The sequence below is a fragment of the Macrobrachium rosenbergii genome, chromosome 18 (assembly GCF_040412425.1).
Source record: "Macrobrachium rosenbergii isolate ZJJX-2024 chromosome 18, ASM4041242v1, whole genome shotgun sequence".
Taxonomy (NCBI): Eukaryota; Metazoa; Arthropoda; class Malacostraca; order Decapoda; family Palaemonidae; genus Macrobrachium; species Macrobrachium rosenbergii.
Genome location: NC_089758.1, coordinates 11,654,234 through 11,677,973, shown reverse-complemented (window position 1 = coordinate 11,677,973; position 23,740 = coordinate 11,654,234). Strand labels below are relative to the sequence as shown.

General features: G+C 33.9%; 1 protein-coding gene across 3 annotated transcripts in view; it reads left to right on the top strand.

Moving 5' to 3' along the window:
- Positions 1-23,740, top strand: part of LOC136848105 (nucleoredoxin-like) — a 449,329-nt gene that overhangs the window by 48,691 nt on the left and 376,898 nt on the right. For all 3 annotated transcript variants that reach the window (XM_067120320.1, XM_067120318.1, XM_067120319.1), the window contains one exon: positions 3,703-3,868. In XM_067120320.1, the coding sequence (XP_066976421.1) occupies positions 3,703-3,868 (166 nt within the window). The remainder of the gene's footprint in view (positions 1-3,702; positions 3,869-23,740) is intronic.

Below are 23,740 nucleotides of genomic sequence, written 5' to 3'. Positions count from 1 at the left end.
ATGCACGATCGTCCATATTTACTCGTCTATCATGGTTTTCTTCGTGCTCATAATAAAAGAGCATTGTTTTGAGACCGCCTCCTCTTTCGTATTTTGAGAAGGTAAATATATCGCTTTTGTATGACTATACTTCCCCTACCACCTCCCTCTCCCCCTCCCCCATCGATGGTTACCTGCACGGAAGATGAGTCCGTCACTGTTTGTTTGTACTTGTGGGATTTTGATAAAATAAGTTTTGGTGAAATTAATTAAAATAATTTCAACTCTATGTTTCGGCATTTGGCCAGTTGACCGCAGTCAGTTAGGTTGGATTTTGCTTGAATTGTTGTACTGTGAAATTTTTTTCAGCTGTTTTCTTTCCAGGAAACACACATTCAGAGAGAGAGAGAGAGAGAGAGAGAGAGAGAGAGAGAGAGAGAGAGAGAGGACGCGATTATGGGAAAAATGTTTGCATTAAACAATACAGGTGGCCCAGTGTCTATCTCAATTTGTCGGAAACATCGGTAAAATTCCCCTAACCTTTTGGGAAAAGCTGCCTGACCCAATATAGCATTTAGCATCCCTTGGTCACTTAAAGGGAATTCACTAGATAAAACCGTCGAGAAAATTCTTGTTGGATACATTGATTTGCGTTTCACAAATATATTTTTTTATATAGATTCTAGTAGCCCATCAGAAATTACCAATTTTCCTGTACGTAATTCACTTCTGAGATTAACTGAGGCATAGTGGATTTTTCAGGAAACCAACATTGCTCGTGTCATCTTGGGAGATACATGTATATACTTATGTATACAGTATATATATATATATATATATATATATATATATATATATATATATATATATATATATATATATATATACATACATACATACAGTATATATGTGTGTGTGTGTGTTTTGTGTGTGTATCAATCAGATCTCTCGTAGGTGAGGCGAGCTTTGTTACCAGCAAGGACGTGATATAAATTTTTTTTTTTACTGTTAATGAATGAACTAATAGGTTATCATATTCGTATCTAAGCTTCAGAGAATATCTTCAGTATTTCTGATTTTTAAGATTTTTTTTTTTTTTTAGTTTTTCTTACCCGGCTTTATTTACAAAGATGGTCAGGGTTTTCTCTGCTTTATGGAGAATTCCGAATGTTTTTCTTCTTTGGGCAGTTTGCTTTGTTATATATCCTTTATGGATATTTATATTTTTTGTTCAGTATTTCCCCGAGGTAATACGGTCTCCATTTTTGTACATTTTGATTTTTTAATTCTTTTCTTCGTTTCAGATATTTCACAGATTACCTATTTTTCTGGCTTTTATCAATCTAGCTGTGCTTATTATGTTTTTCAATGCCTTTATATTTTTTATTTCTCTTGTTCGAAAATTCACCATCGCCCAACCTCCTACCCGTTAATAACCTTTTGCTGAGGCAAACCCATTTGACGTTTTCCTTCCCCTCCCGATCCATTTCTGTTCTCTCATCTCCCTTCCCCCCTCACCATCCCTCTCCCCTCTCCACTCTCCCTCCTTCCCCAGTTGGGGAATGTCATCAGCATAAATTTCAAGTGGGTGTCGCGCCGCTGAATTTCAAACAACTGCATTGCTTTTCTCGCCGCCGGAGGAGAATCGCACGTTTATACATGAACACGAGGCTTCATCCCAAAAATGCCTGGAAAGAACATTGCGCAAAGACATCGAAAGGGGATGAGGCAGAGAGAGAGAGAGAGAGAGAGAGAGAGAGAGAGAGAAGAAAATGGAAAAGCAGGGGCAGATAAGGAAAGAGTGGCAAAAGGCAGAGAAAATAAGAATTTGTAGGAGATAGGACGGGAAAAATGGAATTAGAAAGGAAAAAATGCCTGGAAAGAACATTGCGCAAAGACATCGAGAGGGGATAAGGCAGAGAGAGAGAGAAGAGAGAGAGAGAGAGAGAGAGAGAGAGAGAGAGAGAGAGAGAGAGAGAGAGAGAGAGAAATGATGGAAAAGCAGGGGCAGATAAGGAAGGAGTGGCAAAAGGCAGACGAAATAAGAATTTGAAGGAGATAAGACGGGAAAAATGGAATTAGAAAGGAAAGTAGGGTTTGATAAGGAAGGGATTGGTAGAAGCAGAGAGATAAGAAAGAAGGTAGGAGATAAGGGGCAATAAAAAAAAGAACAGAGGTTGTCTTTCAAAGTATCCAGGACAGGAAAAGGAAGAGAGAGAGAGAATTGGAAAAATGGAAAAGAAAGATTGGAGAAGAAGAAGAGCCAGGAGTAATTGTAAAAGGATTAAGGAGTAATTGTAAAAGGATAAACAGGAAAAAAAGGAATGTAAAAGAATAAAAGTGTGTGTAGCAAATGAGGAACTGGCAATAGGAAAGGGCTGTACAGAGACTAGAGAGGAAGACTGCAGAGGAGAGAGAGAGAGAGAGAGAGAGAGAGGAGGGGGGTGGGGAGGAAGGGAAATATGTATTTAGTTTATGTACTATGTAATACACTCCTGCGAGGCATGAAGGGGAGTTACATCGTCAATGCCTCGCGTAACTTCGGGGCTTGAATGGCACAGCAATGCCAATGTATTCCAGCTCGATCATTCTTTTGAGGTTCCCTCCAGTGGCTCTGAGGCTTGATGATTCGAATGCTGTACCGAAGCGGAAGAACAGGGGGCGATGCGTTTCCCAAGCAACAACCAGAATGCGTTTTTAGTCTCCGGTTTTTCAGTCGAACTTTATGTTGGGAATCGTTGTTTTTTTTCCCTTTTTTGTTCAGTCAAATTGTGGATGTCGGTTTGGGATCACTTTCCGAATTCTTTTTTGTATTATGTTTTTTTTAATCAAACTATGTATTCTGATACAAAATTCTGATTCGGTTTCATATTCGAAAGGGATAAGAGAGGTTACTGTCTGTAGTGAGAGATGGAAGGAAGATTGAACACAAGCACCCATTTAGTATCAGATGAATATAGATCGTGTTACAAAATCAGGACGAGGGTGTGGGTGGGGCGAGTACGCTTGAGTGGAGAGAGAGAAAGAGATTTTAGTAAATTTACCAAGTGATACAAAGGCAGCAACGAGGAAATCTGTTTATTGACGAATCAGTTGTCGTTTTACACACACAGAGTACACATTGGTTGACAGTAAGAGATTTTAATTCAGTTTCAAACCTGTCAAGAGCTTTACAAGGCGCTTATGCTCACTACTGGCGTCCCGACAATATTCGGCCAATGATAATCTCTTAAATTACTTCCCTGAGTAGTGTGAAGCAGTCTGGAATTTACAAACCTGTTACATATATATATATATATATATATATATATATATATATATATATATATATATTTATATATATATATATATATATATATATATATATAAATATATATATATATATATATATATATATATATATATATATATATATATATATATATATATATAGTGTAATTATGTATGCATTGGCAGATTTCTCAAGTGGGAAAAGGTGACATCTTTTTCTCCTTATCTTGTATGTTAATGTTGTTGCCTTTATTAATTTATTATCAGAATAGCAGCTTCTCCAGCGTGACCATAATATCAATTCCCCTCTAATATTACTAGTTTTTTCGTGTCATTCTTCATTCATGTTTAATTTTTAAGAGATTAAACGCCATTTTATTTACACGTTTCTCTATTGGATATTCTTCATTGAACAGTTCATAGTCTTAATTAGATATATCTTGTTTTTCGCAGGGCCTTCACTCCCCAGCTGGTCAGCTTTTACCAGCACGTGAAGGAGAACACCAAACACCAGCTGGAAGTTGTCTTGGTCAGCAGCGACCACGAAGAGGAAGCCTTCAATCACTACTTCGGGGACATGCCCTGGTTGGCACTGCCCTTCTCCGACACCAAGCGAAAGGTAAGGCACACACGGCTTCGTAACGGGATGGATCAAGGTGTAGTGATTTGGTAGGTTGGAGGTTGGTGGGCATTTATTTAAGATTCCGGTAGAGCGGATTCAGTTGGGTATATATATATATATATATATATATATATATATATATATATATATATATATATATATATATATTTATATATATATATTTAATATTTATATATGCATATATATATATATATATATATATATATATATATATATATATATATATATATATATATATATATATGTATGTATGTATGTATAACTGAATCACGAAAATATGGAACGTGATGAATATATAAATAAAGCTAAAATCCACGAAGGAAACGGAAACACTGGAGTGCTGAGGCCTTTCGACACTAGTCCTTTACTTAGCAGACTCTGCTAAGTAAAGGACTAGTGTCGAAAGGCCTCGCAGCACTCCAGTGTTTCGTGTCCTTGGATTTTATCTTATATATATATATATATATATATATATATATATATATATATATATATATATATATATATATATATATATATATATATATATATATAATCTCTGTTCAAATCTGTTTTATCGGCTCTGATGATAAGGTGGAGGTAGAGAGCACGACAGGACAGGTGAATACCGAGATATTCAGTTAGAAATGTGATTTGCTTATAAATACGTATATACATACGCATGCATACATAAATACACAGATATAACGCATGTATATATGTGTGTGTATGTGTGTATTTATGTATGTGTATCTATATATTTATAAGCAAATCATATTTCTGACCGAATATCTAGGTATTCACCCGTCCTGTCGTGATCTCTACCTCTACCTTATCATCAGAGCCGATAAAACTGATTTGAACTGAGATAACTGAGAATTTTTATTGCTGTGCATAAGTGAGATTACTCTCTCGGCTTTTGGACCCTTTGAATCATAACAGCTTGCATCTCACCGGAAATATTTGTAGCGCAGTTTTTGTAAGGCTTTTATTTCAGTTTATTTTTTTTTATAATTCAACGGTACCCTCTATTTTAAGCCTTATAGAGGGGCTCAGGGAGGGAGGTATTGGTAGGGGCTACTAGAGACAAGTTATGTTATCTGATCCTGTTATCACCCGGTTTCAATTCGCAGTACGTTTTACCACGCCTCTGTCGCTAGATGTCGTGGCAAGTTAATTTGTCATGGCTAACATATCTACTATTCCCTTCCCCCTCCCTCTTGCAATCGCATGCTAGCTGGTTGCGATCTAGTTCTGTGCTGTGATTTTTCTTTTGCAGTAAAGACAGGGTTTCGGCGTTTTAATACTTTGAAGCTAGTATTTTTTTTATTCTGTACTGATAACTGTCACCTGAGTGGGAAGCTCGAATGAGCTTCTGTGATAAAAAATTTGTGGCTTGTGTACGAATATTTGTATGTCACTTTTCACATTTTCGACTTTTATAGAAGTACTGGATCAGCTTCAGCCAAACTCGGCTCTAAGTATCCTTTCGTAAAAGGGATCCAAGTTTATTCAAATGTTGAGTTAAGGGGGGAGAGGGGGCGCGCCCTTTTCCAAGAGGATTTAATTTAGGTTATGAAAATGGCGTGAGGTGAGGTAATTTAAAAATTCATTCCAAGGCAACTTGTCCCTAAACAGCAAATTTACGTGAAAACTTCCTTTTGGAATTTAGGTTCAAGTTTGTTCAAATTATGGCCCCCCTGGGCCAGAAGGACTCACAGGAAGTGTTAAATGTTTTCATAGCAAAGTTTATAAAAAATTCTTTAAAAATCTGTTTCTCAAGAATAGCAGGGCTGCAGCATGTCAAATTATTATGCAATAATCTTCAATAATCTTCTTTATTCGAACTTGTTCAATTCAGGGCCTAACTGAGGCCACAGTTGATTTTACAAGGGATGTAAAGAAAAAGTCATAATCTTAAACTTGCTAGTGAGCACAGTGGCCCTTGGGCCACCAGTTGTTAGTTGTATTTACTCCTTTTTGTTAGATGTATTCATTACCTTTTGTTTTTGGTTTTCATTTCTTTTTGTTTTTTGTTTTCATTCCTTTTTATTTTTCTGAAAAGAAAACTATTGTCTTTTTGTTTTTTGTTTTCATTCCTTTTTATTTTTCTGAAAAGAAAACTATTGTGCCGGCTTTGTTTGTCCATCCGCACTTTTTTCTGTCCGCACTTTTGCTGTCCGCCCTCAGATCTTAAAAACTACTGAGACTAAAGGGCTGCAAAGTGGTATGTTGATCTTCCACCCTCCAATATTCAAACATATCAAATTGTAGCCCTCTAGTCTCAGTAGTTTTTATTTTATTTGAAGTTAAAGTTAGCTATAGACGTGCATCTGGCAACGATATAGGCCATGCCACCACCGGCCCGTGGTTAAAGTTTCATGGGCCGAGGCTCATACAGCATTATACCGAGACCACCGAAAGATAGATCTATTTTCGGTGGCCTTGATTATACGATATAGGCGCATTTTTACTCGTTGTTAGTTGTATTTCATTTTTTTTTTTTTTTTTTTTTTTTAGATACGTGCATTACTTTTAACAGTAGATTAAATTTTAGCTGTAATTATTTTGATCAGGTATTTTATGCTATTTTTCTTTTTGTAGTGATTACTTGTGGAAGTGAAGTCTGTTCATCATTATTATTATTTTTTGCTTTCGCATACTTCATCTTTGTTTTTCAAGACTAAGAAGGGACCGTAAGGCAGGGGCAAGGAGGGTATGACTCAAGACTGACCTCTGCTCTAGACTGAACTCCATTTTCAACAATTAAAAATGTCTCAGATAAGACCAAGAGACCTTAGGTTCTGAGGAGAGTTATAATAATCGAGGTTTCATAAATGGGGCGGATAATTAGCCTTTATTTATGTATTTGGACTTTGAAGAGGTTACTAAACACAGAAGTCAGCGTCATAAGGAACAGAGATGGTTTTAGCTGAATGGCGTTAATTGTATATTTGTCTGACGATGACGTTTGTGATGGCGATTAGTGCGTGGGCTTTTAGGCACCCTACACCGTCTAGGTATTAGAATGTGTAAGCCCACTTTTAAAATCCACTTTCAAAGATAACCAATTCGTCGTCGGTCAGTCGTTGTTGTTGGGCGAGTATCTCAAGTAGTGTACGAAAAGGCTTTCAAGATGAGATTGTACGTGAGCGAAGAGATTGAATTATCTTGAAGTGGTTTTCACCTTTGTTTCTGAAGTAACATTCTGCAAGTTCTCGAGTCCGGTTTCTGCAATTTATTCTGGCAAAATTGAGCGCATTCCTAACCCTTTGTCAATTATCAATTATTAATATTCACATGTATGGAAGGATATTAAATTCCTCTCCCAGGTTGCTGTAACTTTCACGGTAAACAAGTATGAAAATGAATTTCTGTTCAGAATTGTATCACATATAGTGTTTCTGTTGTTGTATATTTCAATGTTTGATGGTTTAATTTGTCTGCGAACCTTGTAAACAGAGCGGTACAGTTCTAGGTATCAGCGCATATCGTGTCAATATCCAGGACGGATTGGTGCTATTGAATGATTTGACATGAAGATGAAAGTATGTTATCGTATAAATTGATCTTATATATATATATATATGTATATATATATATTATATATTATATATATATATATATATATATATATATATATACATATATATATATATATATATATATATATATATATATATATATATATATGAATATATATATATACATACAATATATATAACATATATAACACACATATATATATATATATATACATATATATGAATATATATATATATATATATATATATATATATATATAATATTATTAATCATTAATCCTGTTTCTCTAAGAGGTTATGGCTTCAAAGAAACAAAGGTAAGTGAAAGGTCACTGCCATGTTCTTAATTTAACTGTTGAATAGTGGGTGAACCCCAGGTGCGGAAAACTTCCTCGGTGTTGGTCACTTCGTAAACCTTTACCAGAATGGTCATCATTAGAAATTCAAATGCCCCCGCCCTCACTGCCCCATTCAAATGCGTCTTGCGCGCACTTCCTTTGCTTCCAGGTTATTACTGCTCTTTCATTCTAGAACCTCCTCCATCCAACTATCCCGTGCTTCCTTTGAGCTGTCTGTTTTTATGGCCACGTCAGAATTTTACTTTTTTCCTCCTGCCTACCATCCTCCGGTCCCTCCATATGTCCCAACCATCTTAAAAGTCTGATTCTTTCGTAAAGTCATATCCACGTAAACACCCACATTTATGTATATTAAGTTGAGCCAACTCCTTTGTGCAAGGGAAAGTGAGGATGCTCATGGCTAATGAAAAAAAAAAAGGTTGAAGCTGTAGAAGTGATATGTTGAATTTGCATATGCTGTGTAAGAATAATTACTGAAAGGGTGAGAAATGTGGATATACGTGGATGTGGTAAAATGAAATCGTAGGTATAAGGATGAATCAGAACAAATTGAAATGTTTTCCGGCCATATAGTGGAATGTATGAGGATTGTTCGACGAGTAGTTTATAATATAGAAGTGTTATTGGTGGAAGAGAAGATCTAGAAAGGGTTCGGTATATGGTGAAAAGGAGGCATAGGAAAAGAATGGTTTTAGTATCCAGGAAGCATGAGAATATGTGCGGGAGGTAATTGGTAAAGTGTGTTCAAGGCGTCCTATTTGCCGCTTATGAGCCTCCTGTGTAGTTGTATAAAGTAGCTAGTTTTGTGGGGTTTATCCTCAATTGAGCAGTTGTGTTTTTTTTTTTTTTACAAGGAGAAGGAGGGGGGCCGGTGATCAAAGCAATGAAAAACTGGATGAAAAACAAATGACCAAATTTTAATAACGAAACTCATGAAATTTTTAAAATATTAATAAAAATGTCACAGACTGAAAAACTGATTGAAATGGAATTATAAACTTCCAGAAAATATATACGAAAAACTAATTAAAGTTACAAAAATGTTTTTATTTTACCAAACAAATTAAATGGGTGTCATGGAAACTTATTGAGGAGAATGGAAGTTCGTAAATTGTTGGGGACGCTATACCACCCATTTAGCTCCTCCATTGTATACTGTATTTTTTATTCTCTGTACTTAATCAGTACAGTACGTTTAGTTTATAGTAATCCAACATTTTATGAATACTGCACAGCCCCAACATATATATTATATATACATATATATACATAATATGTATATGTGTGATATATATATATATATATATATATATATATATATATATATATATATATATATATATATATATATATATATATATATATATTTATTCCGATTGCATCACTTAATGAAAACGACAGCCCCTGATTTTGGAACTATAACTGATGTTTTTTATATATATATATATATATATATATATATATATATATATATATATATATATATATATATATATATATATATATATATATATATATATATATATATATATATATATATATATATACATACATAAAACATACATATATACATATAGTATAAAATGTACTATATATATATATGTATATATATATATATATATATATATATATATATATATATATATATATATATATATATATATATATATATATATATATATATATATATATATATATATATACAAAGAACATTGTATGCTCTCTAACTGATGTTTTAGTTCCAAAATTTCAGGAGCTGTCGTTCTCGTCTGGTGTGCAATCGGAATGTTATCATTTTCCCGTAGAAAGTTTCAGTCAACTTTGATCCGAATACAGGATTCTGGTCGAGTCACTTCACCATTCCATTTGTGTTTTTCGTGTTCCATTTTGGCTGTGTTTATGGAACAGGGGAGGGGAGAGTGTTGTTGGAAGAGGACGGTTGGAGATGCATGGCCTGTCCATGAATGTCAAACTTTTCCGGTTGAGGGCGGTGCAATTGCAGTCTTGTATCACAGCAGGAGCACAGAATACCACTGTATCTTTGTTGATTGCCCATATGGAAAAATAGTTCGTCAGGTTTTTAGATGTTGTAGGCTATGCATACGTCCATATGGTTCAGTATGCTTGTATATATACATATATATATATATATATATATATATATATATATATATATATATATATATATATATATATATATATATATATATATATATATATATATATATATATAAGAATTTTAACGGATCGTACATAGTTGCCTGTCCTAGCGCAGGTGTCGAACTTTGGTTCTCTTGATTGATAGACATACACGATATATATATATATATATATATATATATATATATATATATATATATATATATATATATATATATATATATATATATATATATATATATATATATATATATATATATATATATATATATATATATATATATATATATATATATATATATATATATATATATATATATATATATATATATATATATACATTCACACTTCTACTTACATATTATGTGTGTAAATAAATATGTGTATCCGTGTATAAATATGTGTATGTGTTGGAGAGAGGACATTCCGCTTATATGTTAGTGTGGATATGTGCCTAGGCATTTTTGTTTATTTCCTTAATTTCATATTTACAGAAACACATGCACAGAAAAGCTTGTGTGAATACAAACGTTTATATACATATACACATATACATACATATACATACAATGTACATATATACATATACATATATTCAGTGACCGTGGAATTAGATTAACCGAGAAGAAAAACGAAAAATAAATAACTTCAAATTGTTAATGAAGCGATAACATAACGTGATTTACCGTATCAGTGTGCACTGCAGAACTCTCTCTCTCTCTCTCTCTCTCTCTCTCTCTCTCTCTCTCTCTCTCTCTCTCTCTCAAAATATGCATTGGCATTTTTCTTATTAACCATAATCATTCTCATTCCTTGAAGTGAATGTACTCTCTCTCTCTCTCTCTCTCTCTCTCAGTATTTGCATCAGCATTTTTGTATTAAACCTTACCATTCCCATCCCTTGAAATCCCCCCTCTCTCTCTCTCTCTCTCTCTCTCTCTCTCTCTCTCTCTCTCTCTCTCTCTCTCTCTCTCTCTCTCTCTCTCAATATATGCTTCAACATTTTTGTCTTTAACCTTATCATTCCATCCCTTGAAATGTCTCTCTCTCTCTCTCTCTCTCTCTCTCTCTCTCTCTCTCTCTCTCTCTCTCTCTCTCTCTGATCTTTTGCTCACTCTCCAAAAGTGAAGTTCCGGGAAACCATTAGAGAAATTCATAAAAGAGTAATCAAGTGGATCAAAACACATCGCGTAATTTCACGGAGAAGATAAAAGAAATAATAAAAGATCAAACGGAAAACATCATCGCTTTTATTCCAGTTGTATTCGAAGCTTTTATTCGCCAGTTTATGAGGTTTTCATGTGGGACCGATTTCATTGTGTGCGACCGAATGAGCGATCTGATTTCATTACCGAGCGAAACGTAATGCAGTTTCCTTCTGCTTCGTTTTTCTTTTTTTCTTTTTCTTTTTTTCTTTTTTGGTCCGGTGCGGATTTTGCTGCTGTAGTTTTCCTTTCTTCTTCTTCTTCTTCTTCTTCTTTCTTCTTCTTCTTCTTCTTCTTCTTCTTCTTCTTCTTCTTTTTCTTCTTATTATAATTATTATTATAAGGAAATTTTATCATCAATATTGTTGGTATTGATATGATTGTACAGTATTGTTGCTGGCAATGCTGTATGCGAATTTTTTTTAGTTTCCCGGCTTTTTATTTGAAAATTTTCCTTTTATATATATATATATATATATATATATATATATATATATACTATATATATATATGTTATATATAATATATATATATATATATATATATATATTATATATAATACACACACACTATACACACACACTATATATATATATATATATATATATATATATATATATATATATATATATATATATATATATATATATATATATATATATAATATTGATACACACACACTATGCATACAATATATACTGTATATATATATGTATATTTATATGTATATATGTATGTATGTATAAGTATTATTTTTTTGCTGGTAAGAAGAGGATGCATTTATATAATCTCATAAACATTTATAAGCCATAAACCTTGAAAGTCGAACATCCATCAAAACAGTTTTCGTCGATTATAAGACGGAATGTCAGAAGTGAGCTCCATAACCTCGTTACCATTACTGCTTCTGTTTTTTTTTTTTTATTAGTTTTTATCTTATTTTTCCGTTGATTTATTTAAACAATATTCACCTTAACATTCGGTTTGAGTAGATTTCCAACAATTTTTTTTTACTTCGCCTTTTGTTTGCTCATTCGTCTTTAGTTGTTAGACATATATTTTTAGGTATCATAATTTTATAGTTTATGAACTAATAGGTTAGGTCCACCGGAGCATTGCTTTTACCATTGTGAAATACCATAAACCCCAGTCATAATACATTTGCTTTCGAATATTTTTTTGTGCCTTAAATACTAAAGTAGGAAAAGTATGTTGGATTTTCATGTTTTCTTGTTTGCAGGAGCCATTTACTCATGTTTTAAGCTTTGCTAACCTTTGGGGTAAAATAATTCAGCAAAACATGAAAAACATTATATTTTTTATGACCTTTGCTCTTTGATATCATACGAGCACATCGGGAATTACGGTTCACTTCAGATTCCACTTTGCCACGTGGAAATTCAAGTGAATTTTTATAGAAAAAATGAGTATGAATTAAAAAAAAAAACTAAAGACGAGGAGGTAATAGATTATGGTTGATATTTGTATTAGATTCTTTTTAGCTGCTTTGACTGAAGTGTTTTGACTGATGCTCGTTCGTTAGGTTGCTATTTATACCTTAGTCTATATCTCTGTGTTTTCCTAAGATGTGACGCCAAGTTATTGAATGAAATCAATCGATCTAACCCACCACAATTAAGATTTCTACTCTGTAGAATCCATGTTCTAAACCAGGGGTAAGTGTACCCCCGGGGGTAACGATACCTCCTTGTAGGGGGTGCGAGACACGCTGTCTTATGGAAGGTCTTAAGTATTAATATACAGTACTTAAATAGAGACCTTAAAAAAGTAAGGATTATGTTCGGTAGGGTTTCACCCGCATAACTGAAAAATATTGACCTCAGTGAACGCACGGTATACTCTCTGGTATAGAATTTTTAAACATCACTCTCAAACCTTCAGTATTTGATGAACATTTTAACGACCGGCACGGGGTATGTCAAATTTGCGGGCATGATTTGGAAAGGAGGCGAAATTCAAGTTGACACTGTTGCATTACGATGATCGAAGTCGCTAACAAACATTCCAAAGAACCGAGTTTGTGCTTCCAGTAAATTTAATCAGAGGACGAGCCTTAAATCGTGCATAGTTAACAACTTCTTATGTGAAGGAAAAGAAAAGTATAACAGACTTTCCAGGCAGAAACGAGGTGCCCTTTCCATGGACGTTGTCTGTTCCAGGATTGCAAAGACATTTAAATCAAGCAGATCCATTTATAAATAGGAAATTCTTATTGTCCTTTCAATATAAGAAATATTCACATACTTCAGTTAGTTTAACATCTCCATTCAACCGAGTTGAAAATGATTTTTGTGAAAAGGTGCCAGCCTTCACTTGTTTCGTTGGACGAATCGATAGAGTTCACGAGGAGCAGAGTGATCTAGTTCGATCTCCGACTATAATGAAGAATTGATGTGTTTATTTCTGGTGATAGAAATTCATTTCTTGATTGCTGGAAGTAAGCTTAGGTCCTGTTGCCAGGTAATTGGTTTTAGCCACGAACTAATAAGTCCCGCCATATTAGGAAGCATGTCAAGCTTTGTTAATCAGCTCAGTGGTCTGGTTAAACTCTCGTTGTCAACTTTTGCATCACCTACGAAATTTCATGAAGCTCGCTAATGCAAACATTTGAAGACTGTAGTTAGTCCTTCCAGTAAATCTTCACCAGGAAAGGTTGATTGTGTTCTTCTTTTCACGTAGATTCCATCAACAATAATAAAATGAAAGGTGATCTGGTTGAGATAACGCTCTTTTGAAAAAAAGCGATTAGTGTGTGCCTTTCCATGGATCTTCTGGTGAGAACAACTCAGCATATTCCTTCAGTTAGCTGAGAGAGCTGTAGAGGTTCTTGTGCCTTTTGTAACTACCTGCCCATTTAAATCAATTTGCGACATCCCTTTATAAAAAAGGAAATGTATTCGGTGGTGATGTGCATCTGACTATTTCAAAAGAAGGAAATATTTGAGCATGACTTCATTGATGGAAAATCTCCATAGAAGAGGCGCAAGAGTTGAAAATGATTAGTCAAACAGTCCTGTGTAATATGGTGTAATTAAAAAGCTGCGTTTTAACTACCATTTGCTGTTAAAAAAGGTGAATCTTCAGCAAGCATGCCACTTTATTTTCAAAAATGAAAATGATCTTAAATTTTTTCCCGGTACTGTGACATTAATGTTCATAATCAGTACATTTTACCTCTTTATTTTCCGTGTATGTGAATAAACGTTCTGCATTAAGTATTGAAATTTTACCAAATAATTTTTTGATAGGCGGGACGGGCACTTCAAGTGATTAAGAACCTTGATATGTTGTACATGAATTCCGTTGAACTCTGGTAACTCGCATTGATTTCTGCCCAAATAGCGATATAAATCAATGTCAATCTGTTCTTGAAGCTTCTAGGACTGTCTGTTAATCATGTCCAGTGGTCTGGATTCAACTGAGATCGTCAATATACAAATGATCTTCGCCTTCACCTGCAAATTTCTGTTTTAGGTGCGGGTAAATCACCGTCTAATTTAATGCGTTGATATATTGGAAAACATTTGCAGAAGTTCTTAGTGTCCATGTATTATGGAATATGAAATTCATGAGCGTATAAATATATTGTATTGTTCATTTAGCTTGTGTTGGCACTTGTAGATTCCATATTTTGCATATTATAAAAGGAAAAGTGATCTGTTGAAGATGAATAGCTAGTGATTTCAAAACAAAAACAAAAAGCAGATAGATGTGTGATTAAATTCAGCTTGATATCTTCTTAGAGAAAAACTTGAACATTATTCCTTCAGTTAGCTCAGAGGCATCTGAAGACAAGTGGGTTCTTTTGCCTTTTGCAAAACTACTTTATTGGTGAATCAGGCAATTTTGCACACTTAGGAGAGTAACATTACTGGTCAACAACCAGGAAATGTATGGATGCGGGGGTGATGTGCATCTGACTATTTCAAAAGAAGAACCTAGTTTAAGCATGACCATTGATGGAAAACAACGATAGAAGATGTGTGTGTGCAAATCTATCTATCTCAGAATCGGTTATCAAATATATATCAATACTGTGTTGTATGATTGTAATTATATAAAAATCTGCGTTTTAACTATATTTGCTATTAAAAATATATATATATCGTATATATATAGCATATATACTTTATTTTCAAAAGTCCCAAAATGACTCTTAAATTTTTTTGAGAGAGAGACTGTGACATTAATGTTCAGTAATATAAGTACATTTTACGTTCTCTTTAGTTTTCCGTGATGTGAATCCAAAAGTGTTTCTTCTTGGCCCTTGTTATTTTCAAGTAATTTTTGATCCGGCGGACAGGTAACTTCGAAGCTGATTAAGAACCTTGATAGTTGTTGTCGCATGAATGCTTTAATATGAGTCTTCTTTTTTTAGATTTTTGTCCAAGTTTCGCCAGTTCGGATAACGTGGTACCTCATTCTTGCTCAACCCGCATAGGGACAGAGGGGATGTAAATCAATGTGGTGCTGTTATTTTAGAAATTGTCTTTTTCTTAGTAATGGGTTTAGCTAGATTAGATGTAATAATAGATATTCCTTTGTTCTGTAATGTTTATTATTTGGACTGATGTTATGAGATCTTTCATTATAATGTCTTTGTTTGGTAAAAGTTCATTCTGAGCATCATTTCTGTTTTGACTGGTGCATTTGCGCTTTAGATCATCCGTCTTTTTTATTAGATATGATACATTTTTATTGCGAAATGTCGTTTCTGTTTCATGTGATTATTGCTTCTTATTCTTGGTTCCTTTATTTATTAACTGGACGTCTTGAAATTCAGGTATTGCGTTTATAGGCTTTTTATTATTATCGCGTATTGTCATGTACATTACAGTCCTCAAAAAGTAACCCAGTTGCCATGTAGAAATTAGAATTCCATTTGTGTATTTGCAGCCTTATTATTCACAGGATTTACGTTAGAGGAACTAGGGATCTCAGTTTTAAGAAAACGTTTATTTATAAATGTCATTTCAAAATCGGTAACTGTTTAATTATAAGCAGAAAAGACTAGATAGACAGGAAAATACGAGTTATTTGATTTATGATTTTTGCCAAAGAAAGTTAATTTTGTAGTTTTTTTTTTTTTACGTAGCACGTTTTTCCATGTTTCTTGCAATTCATGTTGCTTAATAAAAAAACAACAACGTCATTAAATTTAAAGGTTATAAACGCGGAAAAGACGTAAAGTTATATTCGTGTTATTCTGAATTAACTATTATTATTATTGCATTTTATTATTATTATTACTCAAAAATTAGTAAACATTAACATGGGACAAGCATGAAAGACCACTGATTTGCAAAACAGTCTCAGCTAATATAGAATTCTTTTGCATAAAAACAAAAACAAAATGAACTATGATGAGTATATATATATATATATATATATATATATATATATATATATATATATATATATATATATATATATATATAGTATATATATATATTGAAATATTTTATTAATGATAAATAATATTGCCAAGACAGGAATCTATCTTTATCTATATCTATCTATAAACCTATCATCAGGCTGAAAAAATATAAGGATGAGAATCAATATATATACAATAAAATGAATTGTATAATAAAATCAGCAAAAATACTAACGAAATATAAAATGAACAAGTAAGTCCCAGGTGAGACGTAAAATTTAACTCAAACATAAAAAATGAGAAAAACTATAGAGAAATGAGACAAACTACCAGTCATATAAGTAATAAATACGTTCTGGCTATGCGAGTTAGTTTATACGTAAAGATTTCCCCATCCAAAGAGTGTTTCTTCTTGGCCCTTGTTATTTTCATCCTTTCCCCTTCCGGCGGAGCTCCGTAATGAGATCCCCCTCGAAGCTGAATCCAAAATTATTAGCTGGTGAGTTGTCGCTCGCACGATGCTTTAATATGTTCGTCTTCTTTTTTTTCCTCCTTTCTTTTTTTTTGTCCAAGTTTAAAGCCAGTGTGTCGGATAACGTAGTACCTCATTCTTGCCCAGACCCGCATCAAAGGGACAGAGGGGAAAGGGAAATTGAAGAGTGGTGCTTTTATTTTAGAATATTGTCCTTTTCGTTCGTAATGGGTTTAGCTAGATATAGATGTAATAATAGATATTCACTTTGTTCTGTAATGTTTCATTATTTGCCACTGATGTTGCATAACACTGCTTTTATTATGAATGTCTTTGTTTGGTACTAGTCGCATTGTGAGCATCATATATTTTGACTGGTGCATTTGCGCTTTAGATAATATCCGGTGTTTTTTTTTTATTAGATATTAAGTACATTTTTTCACGCGTATGTCGTTTCTGTTTCATGTGATTATTGCTTCTTATCGCTTGGTTCCTTTATTTATTAACTGGACGTCTTGCCGTCAGGTATTGGTTTATAGGCTTTTTATTATTATCGCTTATTGTCATGTTCATTACAGTCCTCAAAAAGTAACCCAGTTGCCATGTAGAAATTAGAATTCCTTCGTTTGTGTATAATTCCAGTTTCTTATTCACACCTTGTATTTACGTTACATAGCTAGGGATCTCAGTTTTATTCCCATTACGTTTATTTATAAATGTCATTTTCACAATATTACGGTAACTGTTTAATTAGTAAATTCAAACACAAAAGACTACTACACAGGAAAATACGAGTTACTTGAGTTATGATTTTTGCCAAAGAAAGTTAATTTTGTAGTTTTTTTCTTTTTTACGTAGCACGTTTTTCCATGTTTCTTGCAATTCATGTTGCTTAATAAAAAAAACACAACGTCATTAAATTTAACCGGAATTATATAAACGCGGAAAAGACGTATCAGAGTTATATGGATCGTGTTATCTCTGAATTATTATTATTATTTTGTTCAAATAGACTTATTATTAATTTAGTTATTATTAAAAAGATCAAAAATTAGTAAACATTAACATGGGACAAGCCTAAAGACCATTGATTTGCAAAGCAGTCTGTTGCAATATAGAAGTTTTTTTGCATAAAAACAAAACGTTAAAAATGAACTACCCTTTTAGTTTGTATTTCTTATATTTTATATATATATATAGTTTTATATGATATCATTTTATTGTATATATATATATATATATATATATGATGAGTGTTTTATACCTCGAAAGCTTGTAATAAAGAATGTTATATATATATATATATATATTTATATTATATATATATATATATATATATATATATATATATATATATATATAGATAGATAGATAGATAGATAGATAGATAGATAGATAGATAGATAGATAGATATTCCCAGTAAGTATACTTAGGAAACAAATAAACGCATACACACATAGACAAACAACAGAGCTGTGTCAGTGGAGTGGTGCATGTCCCTTTAAAGCGTTATCGCAGCCTACTCCAGCCCTACGATCACCGGCATCATTAATACGGACATAAATAAACGGCAAGACCAATAACAATCACGGTACGTTATCTTTAAAGGTGTAGAGATAAAGCTTGCTGTAAGTCGTTAAGTCGTTAATGGGAAAGTTGATAAGGCAAAGCGGTTGGGTTTACGTTATCGTAAGGGATTATCATCAGATCCTACATCGCCTGGCCGTTTGATGAAAGCAGCGTTGCTGTCATAGCGATCAGTAAAGGTTGTAGTAGTAATATTAGTAGTGATGACTCCTCGTTCATGTTTACGATTCAGTGTGTCAAGATTTCGACTTATCCTTTTTTCATCCTAATTATTTGTTTATCTTACACGTGATACCAACAGCAGCAGCAGCAGCAGCAGTAGTAGTAGTAGTAGTAGTAGTAGCAGTAGTAGTAGTAACATCTCGGGTAGACAGATTTTGCTCGAGTTTTGTACCAAGTTATCCTTTAAATTGTTTCAAGTGAAACAAAATTGTGACTGCGTTTTTTACTAATTTTATACCGATTCTTTTTTCCATGGCAGTATTAATAGTAGTAGTAATATTGAAATCTGTATTAAATACAGAAATAGTAGTATTAGTAAAAGCAGTAGCTGCAGCCTTTTCCCCACCCAAGCTCAGAGATCAGACAGAGGATATGAATTCTGTCTGTGCCACTGAGGTTCAAACGGCCTAGCTAAGTGAGGAGACTCTTCATAACGTGCAATGTAAATATGCCAGATACTTCGCGGCTTAAAAAGAGAGATGTATTTGGTGCTTGCAAGGGTGAGCAAGCGCAAGTGCTCGCGCGCACATGCGCTGGGTGAAGAAATCTGAGAAAAACCAGATCACTTGTTTTGACAGTTTTTGAGAACACGCTATCGCAAATTGTTTGTTTGAAGAGAGAGAGAGAGAGAGAGAGAGAGAGAGAGAGAGAGGTTGCAAATCTTTCTTTATTTTCATTCCTTTCTCCTTATCTTTCTGCACTCTTGAAAAGAGGGATCTCATTTCACAAAATCGTGTTGTAAGCATTCAAAAGAAGGGTATAATTCCTCTCTCTCTCTCTCTCTCTCTCTCTCTCTCTCTCTCTCTCTCTCTCTCTCTCTCTCTCTCTCATTATTTTGTAAATACATACATACATACATACGTGTACAGTGTATATTTGTGTGTATATATTATATACATACACATATATATATACGGGTATATATATATATATATATATATATATATATATATATATATATATATATATATATATATATATATATACTGTGTATATTTATATATTGTGCGTTTGGAGATATATGTTGAACGTTTCAGTAAATTGGATTTATTGCAACAATAGATCTTGCTAAGTGGGCATCCAGTACGAACATGCTGATGTGTATGTTAGTTTGGAGGGAGAGACTGTTACATAAGTCTCTTGTTTTAGCGTCAGTATTGGGTAAATTGACCAAGTATCATTTGTCTGTTTGCTGTCTGTCTGTTTATCCATCTATATTTTTTAAATATATAGTTGGCTGTCACAGCGAAGTTTGATTGTCTTTTTCTTGGAGGTTTATTGTTGACCGTTTGTGTGCTGTCTTCTTCCATAGTCGTGATTGAGAACTTAATATTTCGGAACCTGATCCATGATATATATGACGTATTGAGTGACGTCGAATCCCATGCACAGCCAACACAACTTTTTATTGTTTTCATTCCTGTCACCCGTTTTATGTGTGAAGGTATGCTCTCTCTCTCTCTCTCTCTCTCTCTCTCTCTCTCTCTCTCTCTCTCTCTCTCTCTCTCTCTCTCAAGTGATTTAAGATATGGCAAGCAGACCGTCCGACCTCGTTCATTCAGCTCTGTTTCGTTCACCGTTCATTTAAACGACGCAGACTATTATAAATAAGATTATATTACAAACGTACTAATGAATGAAATCCATTTTCTTCAAGAGAGAGAGAGAGAGAGAGAGAGAGAGAGAGAGAGAGAGAGAGAGAGAGAGAGAGAGAGAGAGAGAGAGGGCGCGTCGGGTGATTCAATGCATATGAGTTGACTTTAGTCTCGGGCAGAAGGAGACATTTTGGAAGCCGAGAGAAACACCTTTATGCCGTAGAGGCGAACTCTGGTTTCCTGCGAGGAACTCAGTCACCCTTAATGGTCTTGTCCCTCCCGCCCTCATTAATTTAGCTTCCCACCTGCCTCTAATGAGTTGTATGGGGGGTCGGTTGGAGCCGGTAGGGAATGCATCGGTGGAGGAATGAGGGCTCAACTGATACACTGTTTTTTGTCATAATTTATAATATATAGTAAAATGATTTTCCCGTGCATTTATTTACTTATTTAGTATGCGTTTGTATATGATATACTACACATGTGTCCTGATATATGTTTGAAGCTTTAAGGCATTTTTGCTGTCTGAAGCGGAACGAATTTTCTTGCTCTTCACATAGGGCCGCGACCTGAGATGAAGTGGTGTGTGTCATTTAGTTCCAGTTTTCGCTTATACTGTACTTGTTCGTTTGCTACTGACGGTGTTTGCCATAGCAAATAGCATATGCTTACTATTGTAGTCCCTCATTTAACTTGAATTGTGTTTTTTACTCGTAGGTTCTAACTTTATACTATCGTGATTGCTATTTTTGGTTCGTGACTCATCATAAACTGTATATGCCAGTTGTGGTTCCTGCTTTAAATGATTATATGTTTGCTGCCTGTAGTTCCTGTTGAGCATTGATAATTTGCTCGTGGCACAGCATAAACTATTTGCTTGGCTTCGTATATTCTATATTTGGGCTACTTGTAGTTCCTAGCTCTCCCAAACCTATCTATCTGTGACTTCGTTTCTTGCTTACCATATGCTATGTTTTTGATTGAATAATTGCTTGCTGCCCTAACATTCACTCCTTTGCTTTTCATAGGTATTAACAGCTTATAAAAACTGAATGCTTTACACATTGTTCCTGCTCTACAGTCATTAAGGAATTCTCCAAGGTTCATTTAGATTATATTTATTCTTAGCTTACAAAGGAACTAGTTTCTGCAACAGCTGTATCTGGTTTATCGGAAACAACCGCTTCTGTTGATGGCCTGACTGCCACTCGTTTTCAGAACAGATGTTGTAAGGTGATAGAGTTTTCTTTTTTTTAGCGATTGGTAGATTATTTATTATACTTGGCAGGTGTTATTCTTTCAGGTGTTTCGACAGTTCTCACTCACACATATATATATATATATATATATATATATATATATATATATATATATATATATATATATATAAAATATATACACATAATGTATATATGTACTGTATATAATATACAATGTATATATATATGTATATATATATATATATATATATATATATATATATATATATATATATATATATATATATATATATATATATATATATAGAAACTCGGCACTCTTTATATAACTGATTACGTAAATTTTCCTTCACCAACGCTCTTCAGTGAATGGTCGAACCGTTATTATAAATACTCACCTTTCACACTCGCGTTCCGGTCTCATTAAGCTCAAGCGTTAGAAAAGAAAGGTAAAGTAAGATCAAGGTAAAGCAAACTGGGTGCAGAGTAAAAGTCGTCCATGGGGTCACTAGAACTCGAAAGCACCGGGCACCACCGACCCTGTTCCGTTGTCCCGGCATACCGGTCCCACAGCCCATATTTGGAATGGTCCCCCCTAACACGCCCACGTTCCTGCTGGCAGCAGAAAACGGGTGACGTAAGAGTCGAGGCACGCATAGAAAATGGCCTGCTTGTGGCTGATGCAAACTCCAGGTCAGTAAATTTATTCTTACCTGGTGAAAATTTGATCTTTATTTGGTCATCAGTTGAGGTTTTAGGGTACATTTTATGCCTGTCACAGACCTGTTTCTTTAGTTTTAATGTTTGTCATGTTTCCCAGCCACGTACACTCAAACACTTAAAAACTTTCCAGTCTTCCTCCGGTAACCTACTTGTACCCTGGAAGTCAGCATCAGAATTCAGTATGTTAATTCACTTCTCAAATAAGCATTAGGAGGATTTCAAGGTATTGTTTTGATATTTTTATTTTAGAAATAATCAGTTCAATTATCGATTATTGTTTAGATACCTGCATTGTCATGAGCAGTACACATACTGGCATCCATAAACATTATATAAATAAATTTTTAATCAACATTAAGCCGTTTTCCCCAGCAGGGCGTGGCTTCAGAGAGGAAAATATGTACGGTCATTGGAACAGTCATACTTTAACTGCTTAGGTTAATCTTTTATAGGAAATTTTCCACAACATTAGCCATTTCATACTTGGGTGTACATGCTATTTAAATCAATTATTCCCATGTTTACACATTAGTAAATCAGGTACTTGGTTATTAAGCGGAATATATTGAGTTCCTGCCAAGATGGGTTAGTATAGTGTGCTAGCAACCTCATACCAGTAAGACTATGAAACTGTAGGTGAGAAAAAGCTTTTGATGTTAGAGAACTGAGGCTGCATTCGTAAGCTCCTTGGTTCACGCCTGACCCACCACCACCAGTCGACCTAGCTGTGGATGTACCAGCAGTAGCTGGGAGCCAAGGTCATGGAGTCAGCAGCCTCATCTAGGAACAAGGTTTTACAATCCTGTGGCGCCCTCCCCCTCCAGAGGGGGTTTATATATATATATATATATATATATATATATATATATATATATATATATATATATATATATAATATATATGATTTATATATATATGATATGATCTATGATTATTTTAAACCATTTTACGAACACTTCTTGTTTTCTTTACATTAGTCAGTGGTGTGTTGCAAAAGTGAATTTCTTTACCTGAAAGATGATACGATTAGTCAAGGTTGACACCATGTAACCTGTGTATGATTTTTTGCTTTAAGTTGTTTTTTGCTTCTTGCCAGTTAATCCTCTGATTTCTAGCTCTCCTTTTCCTATTTTTTTTTATTAGCAGTTCGTTTCCTTCCAACTACTTTGGCCCGTTTTTATGAGTCATTCTGCATCTTTTGTGTTTTCTAACATCTTTTGTGCTTGCCTCATTTCTCTTCCCTTCTTTCATTATCTCTGTGTTCATTACTCATTCTTTTGTTCTTACCTTTTTTATATTCAGATTTTGGTCTTACAACGTCATTCTTTACCTCCAGTTGCTTCTTTCTTTTCCTCGTACGTCCATGTTTCTTTTGCAGCCTC